The sequence below is a fragment of the Chenopodium quinoa genome, unplaced genomic scaffold, assembly GCF_001683475.1.
Source record: "Chenopodium quinoa cultivar QQ74 unplaced genomic scaffold, ASM168347v1, whole genome shotgun sequence".
Lineage (NCBI taxonomy): Eukaryota > Viridiplantae > Streptophyta > Magnoliopsida > Caryophyllales > Amaranthaceae > Chenopodium > Chenopodium quinoa.
The window spans coordinates 333,778-348,187 of record NW_018743332.1 but is presented as its reverse complement, the minus strand read 5'-3'; the positions used below and the strand labels follow the sequence as shown (position 1 = coordinate 348,187).

The window sequence follows — 14,410 nt, the reverse complement described above, 5'->3', positions numbered from 1 at the left end:
CTCATCACCGGGTTTGGTTTTGGGGAGACACAAATGGGTGTCTACAGAAGCCCCCACTTTGACTGAGTTTGGAGAAACGCAAGTTTCGAAAACAAAAGTCAAAGTATCGATAGGGACGGAGAATGGTTCAGAACGTTCTGCGATCCTAAATCACTCTTGTAACGCCGATACCTGCAAAACTAGCGTTAGTTAAACAGATCAAAGAGTTAAGAAACGCGTATCTTGCACCGTCGAGTACACGTCTCTGAAAGTAACCGAATTGCTGCCGTATTACTTTTTTGATGACCTCCTACAAGAGAATGCCATCCCGCTTGAAAACTGCTACGCTTGTAACTGTCTCCACTATCGAAGATTGCTTCGCTTATTTTTATTGATGTCTCCAGTTGCAACTCGACTAACTGCAGTGCTTTCATCACCACTCCAGTAGTCTCAATGTGACCTAAAGCTTTTGAACACAAACTACCAAACCTCACCATCATCTTGTTATACCTACAAACCTCCTCGGATTTGCTTGGGTCATGGTAAATTACTTTCACCCTTGTGTGCTTCTGTAGACACCCAAATGTCTCTCCCCAAAACCAAACCTAGTGATGAATACCTTTCACGTCATTTGATTATTGAATGAAGTGAAAGTGTGAAAATTCCAGTGTTGTGGATGTTTTTATCAAAATATCTCTCTTTCTGTTTTCAAAAATGTTTCTTCTTTTACTCTATTTATGAAAATAGCCAGTCCAATTTGGTGTGGTCTAAGATAAGGGTACAATAATAGTATATTTGGATTGGGCTCGAAAAGGGCTTTCCGACGATATATTATAAGCCCAATTCCGATGAATAAAGAGGAAGTTATTGATTAAATTAGATTTGGCACAAAATGATTTTACATGTGGCCTAATGATCTAGAGAAGGGTCGATTAATTATTATTCCTAAATTTGTTAGGAATTATTTTAATCCTCTAGAAGTATCCAGAAGGTTCTTTTTAATTCTAATGAGATTAGGATTGATAATTATATTTTAAAGAGTTTTATTTTGTATAAAATATGTAATTTGTCACAAATATGATTTTAATCTGCTTAACACGGAATTAGCTGCTTAATCGTATTAAGAAGATGATTCCGCGTACAAAGCGCGTTTTAATTTTGACTTAGCGCCAGTCGACAAAGTTGTTGCCTGGCGCTAACAGATGTTAACTAGCGCTAACAGATGTCGCTTGGCGCTGCTCTTGTCGTTGGCGACAGGAGGTATTTTATTCCGAATATGACTTGATTTGATTTCGAGCTATTTTTTCTATAAATAGGGGTCGCATCTCCCCGTTTTTCGTCATCAACAACCATCTAATTCTATTCTTTCTCTCCCTAAAAGCTAGAAGCTTTCTCTTTCTCTATTCTTTTTCTAAATCTTCCCTCTCATAAAATTCCTCATACATTAGTTCTAGACACACCTAGCTAAGTTCGAAGTTGCCTTCGCCCTAGACGTGAAAGCTTGATAATTTCTGAGGGTTTGGTCCCAAATCTCTATTATTTAAATTAATTGTTTGATTTATTATTTTCCTTAAAGTTACTAACGTGTGTATTTTGTTATTAGAAAGAGATACGAGGCATCAAAGTAAGTAATTTAATTGCTTTATTGATCTTTTGATATAGAAATCATGCTTAGATTATTTTGTTGATTCCTAGTATCATGTTAGGATGTATTTATTGCTTCCTAGTATCATGCTTATGGTTAACTAATATTTCTGATATTATTATGATGCTTCCTATTTCTTTCCTAATATCATGTTAGTATCATGTTAGGGATAAAGCTTTAATCTTTAGGAAAAATGGAAATAAATAAACCCACCTTTGCTCGAACTGAAAGTAACAAACCCACCTTTGCATATTTACATGACAAACCCACTTTTATTATTAATCTTCTTTTAATATACCAATTTACAGGCTACTTGTTGAATTGGTTAATCTTTCCCATTTCCCTCCTAAACTCTCTTGGTGTTCAACTAATTTTATTCGAACACCATTTCTACTGGTTTGATGACGAACTGAGAGGAAATTCACAAAAAAAAATAAAAATTTAAATTAACGTTGTTGATCTATAGACGCAAAGCTTGGAGCTTCAGTAAGGGGAATTGTGAACTGGGTTTCATCAATCTTGGGCAATACATTTGTTGTCGAGGTAATTCCAGAAACCCTAAGTTTCGATTTTTTTTGAATTGGATGAATTGAAGTGACAGTCTTGTGCTTGGGGTAGTATTAGGGTTTATACATTACTTTTACTGAATTACTTGCTTTCGTTTAATAATTAAACATGGAAAATGTGTGTTTGAAATTTTACCATGGGGGGTATTTAAGATGTGCAAAAATGGTGGATGGGAATATGTGGGAGGGCGATACAGGACATTTGCAGTTGATGCTGATGAGTTGTGTTGGTTTTATTTAAAGGAATTAGTAGATAAAAATGTGGTAATTATGGTGATGTGTACACGATTTATTACTTGATGCCTGGGTTTGATTTTGTTGATGGTTTAAAGAGTGTGTATAATGATGATGAGGTTAGAACAATGGGGGAAGTTTTGCATGATAGTAGATGTCTGGATTTGTATGTGGTTCAAGATGGAAAGCAGCCTAATTTCTTAGACCCTGTGTATGGATCCCAGACTGGATCAACAAACACAACCCACCCAATTAGAAGCCCAAAGCTCTTCCCTGGTCCACCCACAAGGCCCAAGAAAATGACCCCAAGAAAATGCCCTATGTTGACTCAGGAATCATGTGCTGCACATGATGAAGGGAAGACAACTCTTGTGCTGGTCCCCACAACCACAGTTGACCAAAAAAACAAAAAACCTACTTCTACATATAACAGTTTAGCATGTGTTCAGATCCCAGACTAACAACAACAAACAAAAAACCCCACTGAAACACAAAAACCAGAAGCTGAACCCATAAACATTTTTAAACCATCAAACAACTTTCATAGATCTGAAGTCCCTTCTGATTATTACTGGGAGGATAACAGACCTTGTAGTCCAATTCCCTTAGATTTGTTGCTACATGGTGTTAATTCTGATGAGGATAAGTCAGATGAAGATAAGTCAGATGAAGATTATGAAATAGGGTCAGATGTGTGGGTGGATGAGGATGATGATGAGTGGTTGTTTCAGTTTGTTGATGGAGTAAATGAAAGAATTTAGGAGGATGAGGATTGGTTAGGTGATTATGAGATATATGAAGCAAATTTTGGGGGGGGGGTTTGAACATAATGACTTAGAACAATTACAAGATCCAGTGTTATTAGATGGATTGGATAGTAATGATGATGAAATACAAGAAGCAAGGGAAAGAATGAAGGGATTCAACTGTAGCATTGTTGAATTAGCTCATAAACTCCAAGCTGAGGCTGATCAGTGTGGGCTTACTGCACAACAACTGGGATCTACAAACCCACAGAACAGTGAAGCAGAGGGTAAAGTTGACCCTAAATCTGAATATGAGGATTCTGGGGAAGAAATACATTCACCTGTTGTAAGTGGTGATGAAGCTGACAACATTCAACAAAGAAGGGAGAGAAGAGGGTTGTTAGTGGGGAAGCATACAGACTTCTCATTATTTCCGTGGAAGGTGGGTCAGAGATTCACAAGTAGGGAATATTTTAAGCAAGCTGTGGCCAAGTTTGCAGTGTTACAAGGGAGGAAATTGCACATTGTTTTGGCTAATAAAAAAAGGCATCAAAGGATAGGTGTAAGGTGTAGTTCAGGTTGTCCCTTTAGATTGTATGGTTCCTGGGATTCTAGAAGGGGATCATTTATTGTTAAAACTTTGATTGGGGATCATACTTGCATCAGAAACATGGAAAAGAACAAGCAACTGAAATGTAGCTGGCTTGCAGACCAGTTACTTGATGTTTTCAAAGTTAGGAATCATTGGCCTGCTAAAGAAATTATTGAAACTGTGAGGAGAGCTTATAGAGCCATTGTGAAGCCTGATTTTTCTTATAAAGTTAAGTGGCATGCTCACAGGAAACTTCATGGGTCAATGAGGGACCACTATGGGAAGGTTGGTAGATACCTAGAAGCTGTGAAAAGGTTTAATCCTAACACACACTTGGACTTGGTAACTTACATGGAGAAGAACAAGCCTCCAATGATTTTTCAGAGACTGTATGTGTGTTTTGAGGGTGTGCATATGGGTTGGAAGGAAGGGTGTAGGAAGATAATTTGTGTAGATGCATGTTTCTTGAAAACATTCCTAGGAGGTCAGTTGATGTCAGCTGTAGGAAGGGATGGTAATGATCAAATGTACCCAATTGCTTGGGCTGTAGTGGAGGGAGAAAACAATAGTTCTTGGGAATGGTTCCTTAAACACCTCAGCAATAGCCTTGGTATGGGAGAAGGAGCTTGAGTTGTTATTGTTTCTAATGAGCATCAGGTACCTCTAAATCTTTCAATGTCATTAGTTTACATGTAATATTCTTTGATTTGGTCTGTTTTAATGTAGTGGTTATTGTTGGTATGTTTCAGTCAATCTTAACTGGAGTTGGAGTCATTCTCCCTAATGCTGAGCACATGCACTGTGCAAGGCATATTTATGCCAATTGGCATAAGTCTTTCAAAGGGGATGAATTGAAGCTTAAGTTTTGGAGCTGTGCCAAGGCATACAATAGAGCTGACTATGAGGAAGCATTAGAGAAATTAACACTAGCTGATCCAGCAACTGCAGAGGCTTTCAAAGCATACAATCCAAAGTTGTTCTACAGAGCTTTTATGAAAACAGAGGTGAAGTCTGATGCCATTACAAGCAACATGGAAGAGACTTTCAATGGGTACATAATACAAGCCAGAGCAAAACATCTACTGTACATGCTTGAAGACATCAGATCATCATTAATGAAAAGATTGGTGACAAAGAAACAGGAAATGGAGAAATGGACAACATCACTTTGTTCTAGGATACAAAAAAAGTTGGAGTGGGAGAAAGAAGAGGCAGCCAAGTGTCATGTCATCCCCTCAAGCAGTACATTGTTCCAAGTTAGTCACATTTTGGACACAATGAGTGTTGATCTGGAAAATAGGAAGTGCACTTGCAGAAAATGGGATATGACAAGCATCCCTTGTTGCCATGTTGTTGCAACATTGTTCTTCACACATAAAAATGCAGAGGATTTTGTTGATAATTATTACAAGAAGGATAAGTACCTGCTGTGTTATTCAAATTCAATCCCTCCCCTGGAGGGGGAAAGACACTAGACAAGGAGTGATTTGGTGTTAGTCCCACCACCAATTAAGATAGGGCCTGGAAGACCAAGGAAGAATAGGAGAAGGGACCCCTTTTAAGACCCCAAAAATCATGGAAAGCTAACTAAACATGGCATGGAGGTGACCTGTGGTGTTTGCAACACTAAAGGCCATAACAAAAGATCATGTCCAAGCAAAGGAACAACCACCACAGTTGAACCTCTACCCAAAAAACCTAGGGGTAGGTCTAAGCTTCAGGTTGAATCAACATCACAACATGACCAAGCCAGCTGTAGTGTCAATTTAACAGCAACAGCCCAACCTTCAAGGATAGGCAAGGGTGGAAGGGTTGTAAGCAGGGGAGGAGGGACATGAAATGTAAGGGGCAGGGGAGGGGAGAGCAGCAGGGCAGGGGAAGGGGGAGTCAGGACAGTGGGTGTAGGGAATAATTTCAAGCCTTAAAAATCCCACTAGTTTGAACCCCACTGTGATCATACACTAAAGTACGGTGGCGTCCAAAAGGGAAGAAGATAGAGCAAAAGAGTCGCCAACAAGTTTTTTAGGAACTTGTAAACCGTTCACGAGGTGAAGGTTACACCCCTTAACGATCCAAGAGATCGTCAACTCCATAAGGTCATGAACCAAATAAGGGTTCGGGGATGATGGTACAAATCCAACCTAAAAGAGATTGAACCCGCCCTAATAATAGGCCTCTACTTTATTCTGCTCGTATTCATGTGCGCTTTCTGACTAACATACAATCAATAGGATTAACCCTAAACCTGTTTAATCTATGTTGGTTGAATTTAATGCACAAACAAATCTATTATTGGCGATCACTTGAATTTATAATCACAATTAACCTAACAAGATTATTAAATATCTTATTAAGCGTGGTTACAATTACAAATTCCCTTTAATCATGCAATAAAAGGTGATCAAGCAATAAAATAAATATCAAGCAACATAATAAATAATCAACATCATTAATAATAATAATAATATCAATCATACTCAATGATAATCATAATCATGTTAAAGCATAGCAAGATCCTAGGCATGATACTAACGAGATTAATAACAAACCCTAGCATGTCACTAAGCAATAAAAATCAAATCTTTAGCCCTAACATGATACTAACATGAATTATTATTAGGAAGAACATAGGAAGCATCGTACTTTTAACCATACTTAATATTAAAGTTACCCTAGACATGATACTAGGAATCAAAACAACAATCTAAGCATGATTTCTACATCATAATATCAATTAAACCATTAAAGTACTTACTTGGATGCCTCGTACCTCTTTCTAATAACAAAATACACACGTTAGTAACTTCAAGGAAAATAATAATCAAAGAAATTAAATTAAATAATTGAAAGAGAGATTTGGGACCAAACCCTCAGAAATTAAAACCTTTCACGTCTAGGGCGAAAGCAACTTCGAATATGGCTAGGTGTTTCAAGATCTTGTGAATGCGGAATTTTGTATTAAAAAGCAAGAAAGAAAAGAATACTAAAGAATTAATATTATTGAACGTTGACGAAAGAAAGATGAAGAATGAATTAAAAGAATTTGAGGAATGATTGATGCTTGTTGATGAATGATGAAGATAGTTGGTGAATGAAGAGAGTTGATTAAAACTTAAGAATAAAGAGAATTGGTGAATGATAGATGTAGATGATGATTGAAAACGGATTTTTTGATACGATATTTATAGAGAAAATCATCAAAAAAAGATAATTTAACAAAACAGAGTCTGAAGATCATAGAAACACATTGGCACCAGTGGCTAGCGTCAGGCGCCAGTGGCTAGCGTCTGGCGCCAAGCCTGGTTCCAGGCGCCAAGGCCTGGGGTTGGACGCCAAAGTGGTTTTCAACGCGTTTTTCGAAAATCTGATAAATTTCCTGTACTGGAAGATAAAATAATATAATTTCCATCGAAAATGCTATTTGATCTTAATTAAAACTCTGAAGAGTCCTAATCGAATTAGGAATGATGAGAACCTTCTAGAATGTTCTAGAAGACTAAAACCATTCCTAATTGCATTAGGAATGATAAATCATATTAGGCCCTCCCCTAGATCATTGGGCCGTACATAAAGCTCAAACTAGGCCCAGTTTAGTAAATTGGCCATAATTTCCTCAATATTCATCGGAATTGGGCTTATAATATACCGTTGGAAAGGTCTTTGCAAGCCCCATCCAACTACACACTATTGGACCCATATCATGGACCAACCAAACTGGAATGGCTGTTTTCTTAAAATAAAGTTTTCAAAAACAGGGAGAAGAGAAAAGAAATAAAACTTTCCGCAACACTAGACCTTTCCACACTTTCGTTTCATTCGATTATGATTCAACGTGAAAGGCACTCATCACCGGGTTTGGTTTTGGGGAGACACAAATGGGTGTCTACAGTGGGAGAGGTACCAGGGGTGGCAGAGCAAGGGGTGGTAGAGGAAGAAGTGGGAGAGGAAGAGGTCAGGTGCCACAAGGTTATGGGGTGTTTGTTGCTGCTGATGGTTCCAATTACACAAATGTAAGAGTGTTTGATTGTTTGAGTTGTGCTTATATAGTTCAGTTTGTATTCTAACAAACTTAACTATATTTGTGTATAGGTACCAAGTGGAGCAGGACCTCAAGATCTCAGCACCACAACATTCTCCTACAATTTCAGCCAAGGGTCCAAGATTTAAAGTGCAACACATCTAGTTAGGTTCCAATTCCAGTGTAATGGAAATGTATTTTGACTTATTTTGAACTTTTAGAGCCAAACAATATGAGTAATTGTGTTTACATACTCTGGCCAACTATGTGTAATTAATATTTCAAGTATTTTATGCATTTTCAATTTTCTGTCCACTTTTTTTTCCTTTTATTTATCAAATTTTGTCCACATTTCAAGTATTAATGTGCAATGCAATACTTAAATCAAAATTTGCCAACAAATTAGGAACAAATTAAACCATAAAGTAGTTAATAAAGTCATGCATATATATTCCTTTCATAAGATTTTCTTACATATACCCAAACACTTAGGCTCCCATTTTTAACCTAAAACAAAGCTAAAAATACTACTTCCTGCAACTGACATGTACTACTACTGGCTGAGTTGTTACACCTTACTTGCATCACCAAAAACAGAAAAAAATTACACAACTCAGCCACATACAAAAGACTACTACATACTACCTACTGCATTACTCCAACACCAAAACCACACACATATTTCCCTAACATCTAGTTCTAAGGAACTATTTCAACAACAACACTAATGTAAAAAATGCCCAAGAGAAAACCAATGTCAGCATCAATCTCCTGTCAGTGTTGTGTTCCTTCAACTCATACATTGTCTCAGTGGTGGCAATTCCCATCTCTGCAACCTCATCCACAAGCTCCTCCTTTTTGGCTTTTAGTTTCTTGACCTTCTCTCTCAGTCATTCGATCTCATCTTCAAGCTCAGATATCCTGAACTCCTTATCAAGAACTCTGTGCTGCAAGACCTTAACATCATCTACTATGTCGTACCACTTGAAGAAGCCGCATGTCCTCTGCTCCTACATATTAATCAAATTAATACTCAGAAAAAAAATTGAAATGAAAGTAGCCTAACAAAACTTACAGGCCAGTATGAACAACCGTAGAATCTTTTCCCTTTCGTTGGACCATCGTGGCGCACAGTTCTCAAAGGGGCTACCTTGTCATGGTTGCAATACACTTGAATAGGAGAAGAGTTTCCCCTACTTCTAGATCTGGAACCAGACCCAACAGAACCATGACTTGTCGCCATTGATAAAATCTGTTTCAGAAGATTATTGTATATTAAAAGAAGATTAATAATAAAAGTGGGTTTGTCTTGTAAATATGCAAAGGTGGGTTTGTTACTTTCAGTTCGAGCAAAGGTGGGTTTATTTATTTCCATTTTTCCTAATCTTTATGGTTTAGTGACATGCTAGGATTTGTTATTAATCTTGTTAATATCATGCCTAGGATCTTGCTATTATTATTATGTTTTATTGTTAACATAACTATTATTATGATGATTATTAATATATTATTGTTGCTTGATATTATATTAATTATTGTTATTGTTTGATCACGCCTTTTATGCATGTTTAAAGGGAATTTGTACTTGTAATCACGCTTAATAAGATAATTAATAATCTTGTTTAGGTTAATATGATTATAATTCAAGTGATCACCAATAATAGGTTTGTTGTGCATTAATATTTAGCCAATATAGATTAAACAGGTTTCGGATAAACCTATTTATTGTTTGTTAGTCAGAAAGCGCACATGAAAACGAAAGTCAAAGTATCGATAGGGACGGAGAATGATTCAGAACGTTCTGCGATCCTAAATCAATCTTGTAACACCGATACCTGCAAAACAATGTTAGTTAAACAGATAAAAGGGTTAAGAAACGCGTATCTTGCACCGTCGAGCACACGTCTCTGAAAGTAACCGATTGTTGCTGCTTTACTGTTTTGATGATCTCCTGCAATCTAGAGAATGCCATCCCGCTTGAAAACCGCTACGCCCGTAACTGCTTCCAAATTAGAAGATTGCTTCGCCTGAAACTATCCTCCTCCGCAATGATAATATTCCACATCCAAGGGAATACCATCGAAGATTATTTCTCTCGAAACAATCCTCATCCGCATTGATTATATTCCGCGTCCAAGGGAATACTATCGAAGATTGCTTCTCTTAAAACAATCTTCAGCTGTTTGTGACAACTCTCCATAATCCAGGGAACGCCACCTTGCTGTTTCGATGTTCACTCGTCTCTGAACAAAGAGCTTCTTTTTTATATGATCTTCTGAATGATGTGTCCACGCGTCTCTGAACGAAGAGCTTGATAATAGGATGCCCACGCGTCTCTGAGCAAAAGGGCTTGAAAATAGGAAATGTCCACGCGTCTCTGAACAAAAGAGCTTGAATGAAATGTCCACGCGTCTCTGAACAAAAGAGCTTGAAAATAGGAAATGTCCACGCGTCTCTGGAGCAAAAGAGCTTGAAAATGATTGTCCACGCGTCTCTGAACAAAAGACCTTTGATGAAAATATTCACGCGTCTCTGAACAATAGAGCTTTTGAATGAATGTTTGTTGCGATAATGTTCTGAAGAAAAATTTCTGAAGACCAACGTTTGTCGATCTCTAAAGCTCGTCTGAACTTTGCTTTCGCTAAAACCAGTATGTCGGTGTTTTCGTAATGAGCCATATGTTAGGCGCTTTAAGCTCAGCGAGACGATCTTTCATCAGGTCGACCCCTTATTGTGATTGTAATCAAACTGACTACTTAATCATATCAAATTGCTTATAGGGGCTAACTGGCGCACCAAGGAACCCAAAATTGCTGTATGAAGTCGAAATCACCTTTCTGAGAGGCTTCGAGCTCTGTTGTTGTTGAAATATCTCTGGCACAAAGAATTGATTCTGTCGCCGAACGCTGTGATAGGGTCTTCCCTGTTCTGCTGCACCTGTATTTATTTTTGATTATAGAACTTTGCCAATTTCTTTAAATCATCTTAGGGTTGACCTAAGGTTTAGCATTGCTTGACTCATTGACTTGACATGACTCAAGGCAGAATCTTGACTCGCTGTGATCGACTGACTCGAGGTTGACCCGACTCAAAGTGAAATGACACATGTGTTAGACTCAAATCAAAGTGATATGACACGACATGACTCAATGTGTACATGACTCGTGTGTGCATTGTAATGTGATCGTGCGACTCGAAAAATGCAAAAAAACAAAAAATTTCCGTCAATTTGTGGAGGGTACCGACTTTCTCCCGAAAAAGAAAGACGTAGAAAAGAAAATCGAAAATTTGAAGATGCATGTTGAATGAGCTTAGTCAAATGTCATTTGATGTTGTCTCTCAAGGTGCAAGGATTAATCCATCCTAGGCTATCTCAATGGTTGACTCAATGATGAAAGTATTTGGGTAACTTAGGCACGGAGGCTAAGCACTTCATACTTCGATGCTATGATGATTATGAGTGATGAGTGATGTTGATATGACAAGGCATGCTTCAACGTTAAGATTTCATGACAAAGGGTTCCTAAGGGAAGTATTTGGTCATGTATCTGTGATGTGTGTGATAGTGACACTAAAGTTAGGCCGCAAGAGCTAAGTGTGTGAAAATATATTATTGAAAAGAGTCAAATGGTGGTGACTCTTAGGCTAGGTAAGCTTATGATGTAGGGATCAAGCCCCCAAGTCTAGCTCTAAATGAATAGGGATGAGCATAGGAGATCCCTTGATATGATCATGGTGCAAGTGTGTGAATGTGAATATGAATGCATGTTTATTACGGCCGCACCTCGATGTGAGGTTGCCTACGTATCCGTTAGGAATCAGGCCGAACGTAGCTCTAGCCAAACCTCGCACAAGTGTGTATACCTCAAAAAGGTCTTTTTAAGGGTTGTAACGTGGTTAGGCTAAAGGCTGAAGAAGAAGGGGATAAAGGCTCAATACCCTAGATAAGCCCCCAAGGTGTGCAACCTTGCTTTTGAATCTTTGTATTTATGCTTGAGGATTTTAACTCCTTTTTTTAGCTTTTTCTTTTGTTTTAGAATCTATTTTATTTTTATAAGTGTGGACAATCCCGATCATGCGGTCTATCACTCACTTGACATTCATGTTTCTCAGGCACGGTACCGAGCACTCATAAGAGACGCAATCTGAGACGTGTTCATATCAAAGATATTTTCATATCGAAGACATAGGAACTCTTGCCCTTTTGTACACTTTTATTTATTTTCTGCTATTTTGATTTTCTGAAATCACTCAAGCTTTTTAGAATTGCATAAGTTACACACCATCCCATCCCAAGGTTAGATAGATGTAGGTTGAAAAAAGAAAGGTCTATCGTTAGACGGGGCTCAAAGTGGTTTATGAAGAAAGGATTGCATATTTGAAAGGTGAAAGAAGATATGATGTGGCTACAAAGGGTGCCTCAAATAATTGGTATACCTTGTGCTTAATTCGACATGGTTTATTATTTTTTTTTTTTGAATGCAATGTAATGAAATGATCATATATAAGGAAATAAATTCTCATTTTACTAAAAGGAAAGGAAAAAAGACTACAAAAATAATCTGAGGAAAGGAAAAGGTGTCTATGCTAGACTTATTGGGGAAGGGGTAAAATGAAAAAGAAATAGAAAAAAAGGTCATAAAATCTTGTCGTTGAAGCTCGCCTCTTGTCTTGTGTTGCTTCCCTTATTATTACTCGCTTTTCTTGTTAACTGGAGGTATGGGAAGCTTGTTGTTATCAATCAAATACTGGATGGCCTCCTTTAGCTTCCAACAGCTCTCAGTAGTATGACCCCTACCTTGGTGGTACTTGCAGTGTTCGTCTGGGTTCCAACTAGGCGGCCTTTTCTTAAGTGGGGGATCTTTAGTAGGTCCAATGGGAGTAATGATTCCCTTGGCATGGAGTCGATTGAAAGCATCATTGTAGCTAATTCCAATTGGGGTAAATTCCCTTTTCGGTTGTTTTCGATTATCCATGGCTAGGATCTCACTAAGGTCAAAAGTACCAACACTATTACTAGAGTAAGTGTTTTCGGAAGAAGAAGGATAGTCGTTCTTCTTCCCTTTACAGCCACTGTTACCATTGTTAATAATCTTGGCCTTCTTGTCGCACGGAGGAACATGAAGGAGATTTGAATCAATGAAGTCTTGAACACGATCCTTGAGGGCAAGACACTTTTCAGTAGTGTGACCGCGACCTTTATGATATCGACAATAGGAATTTGGGTCCCAATTAGGAGAACGTTTTTCAGATGGAGGGTCTTGACTAGGACCAATAGAGTGAATGAGACCTTGATCGTGAAGACAGTCAAAAGCTTCATTGTAAGTCATTCCTGTTGGTGTGTATTCTTCAATGGTCCGTTTTGCTTGTGGCTTAGGAGAATTGAGTTCTTCATTAAACTCTTGGCGAGAACTTTGTTCGATGGCCATCACCCGATATGCTAATCCTTCTACCACATTCAAAAGCATGGCAATGACGTCTTGCAGTTTTCGAATTTCCTCTTTTAGACTTGACGAGTCTTCTAAGTAAAGACTTCCATCCTCCTCAATTATGGCCACTTCATCGAGAGAGGTCATATAAGCTGTCTCGATCATAGGCTCTCCTACAGGTGTGATAAGAAGTGATGGATCAAAGGATGCTTGGTCATCTTCGATAGCTAGAATCTCGGAAGTTTCATTGTTATCGATCAGATCTTGAATAGATTCTTTGAGTTTCCAACACTCTTCAGTGTCGTGACCCTTTCCTTGATGATATTTGCAATGTTTATTAGGATCCCACTTAGGTGGTCTGGCTTCTGGAACTGGATCTTTGATGGGCCCTATGGGCATGACTAATCCTTTGTGATGTAGCTTCTCAAAAGCCGTTTCATAACTCATGCCAAGTGGAGTGAACACCCTTTTGGATCTTTGGATTCGTGGTTTAGATATGTTTGTAGCATATACCTCCTTAGAGGAAGAAGAAGGATGGTCGCTCTTCTTTCCTCTCGCACTATTATCTTTCAAAAGGTCATTTTCAATGTCAATGCCTATATTATAAACAGCTTTGAAAGTATTCAAGTTGTGTTGGTACTTTAAGTGCTTTGAATACTTCCCTTAGAGATTCTTGATAAACATCCTCACAAATTCTTTTTCGGTAGGAGCCTTGACTATATTAGCAGAAGTTTCCCTCCATTTATTGAAGAAAGAAGTGAACCCTTCGTTTTCCTTTTGTTTTAACATCTCAAGTTGTCTGTGGTCTGTCTTGTCTTGGATGTTGAACTTATATCTATCTATGAAAGCGTTTGTTATCGACTCCCAAGAAGAGGTTTTTTTCTTTGTCGAGAGAAAAGAACCATTGTTGACAAACGGTTTCGAGAGATAGTGGGAACAGAGAGGGAAAAACCTTCTTATCGATACCCTTAATGCTCATTATAGTTTCAAAAGCTCTTAGATGGAAGTAAGGGTTATCTGTCGCTTTGAATTTAGGGATGTCAGTGGCGTTGAACTTATGCGGAAGAATTTCTTTGTCCAGTGAGACCCCTTGTGAACTCATGCCCTGAAATTTGTAGTCACTAGATAACTTGCTCAAGCTTTCTTGCATGAGGTCTATCCGTTGTTGCTTCACAGGATCATCGATCTTGAGTGCGAGTAG

At 38.1% G+C, this 14,410-nt stretch overlaps 1 protein-coding gene across 1 annotated transcript; it reads left to right on the top strand.

Annotated features, from left to right (window-relative positions):
• Positions 1–3,219: 3,219 nt before the first annotated feature.
• On the top strand, positions 3,220–5,237 carry LOC110737950. The gene is made up of 2 exons (XM_021918296.1): positions 3,220–4,372; positions 4,489–5,237. Exons 1-2 carry the CDS (start codon positions 3,220–3,222, stop codon positions 5,235–5,237), a joined length of 1,902 nt encoding a protein of 633 aa, XP_021773988.1.
• The last annotated feature ends 9,173 nt before the right edge of the window (positions 5,238–14,410 follow it).

Bases quoted from the DNA above. Each gene is read 5' to 3' on its own strand.
- LOC110737950 (XM_021918296.1), top strand. From the start codon at position 3,220: ATGAAGCAAATTTTGGGGGGGGGGTTTGAACATAATGACTTAGAACAA. The intron at 4,373-4,488 runs GTATGGGAGAAG...GTTTTAATGTAG, and splicing joins ACACCTCAGCAATAGCCTTG to TGGTTATTGTTGGTATGTTT.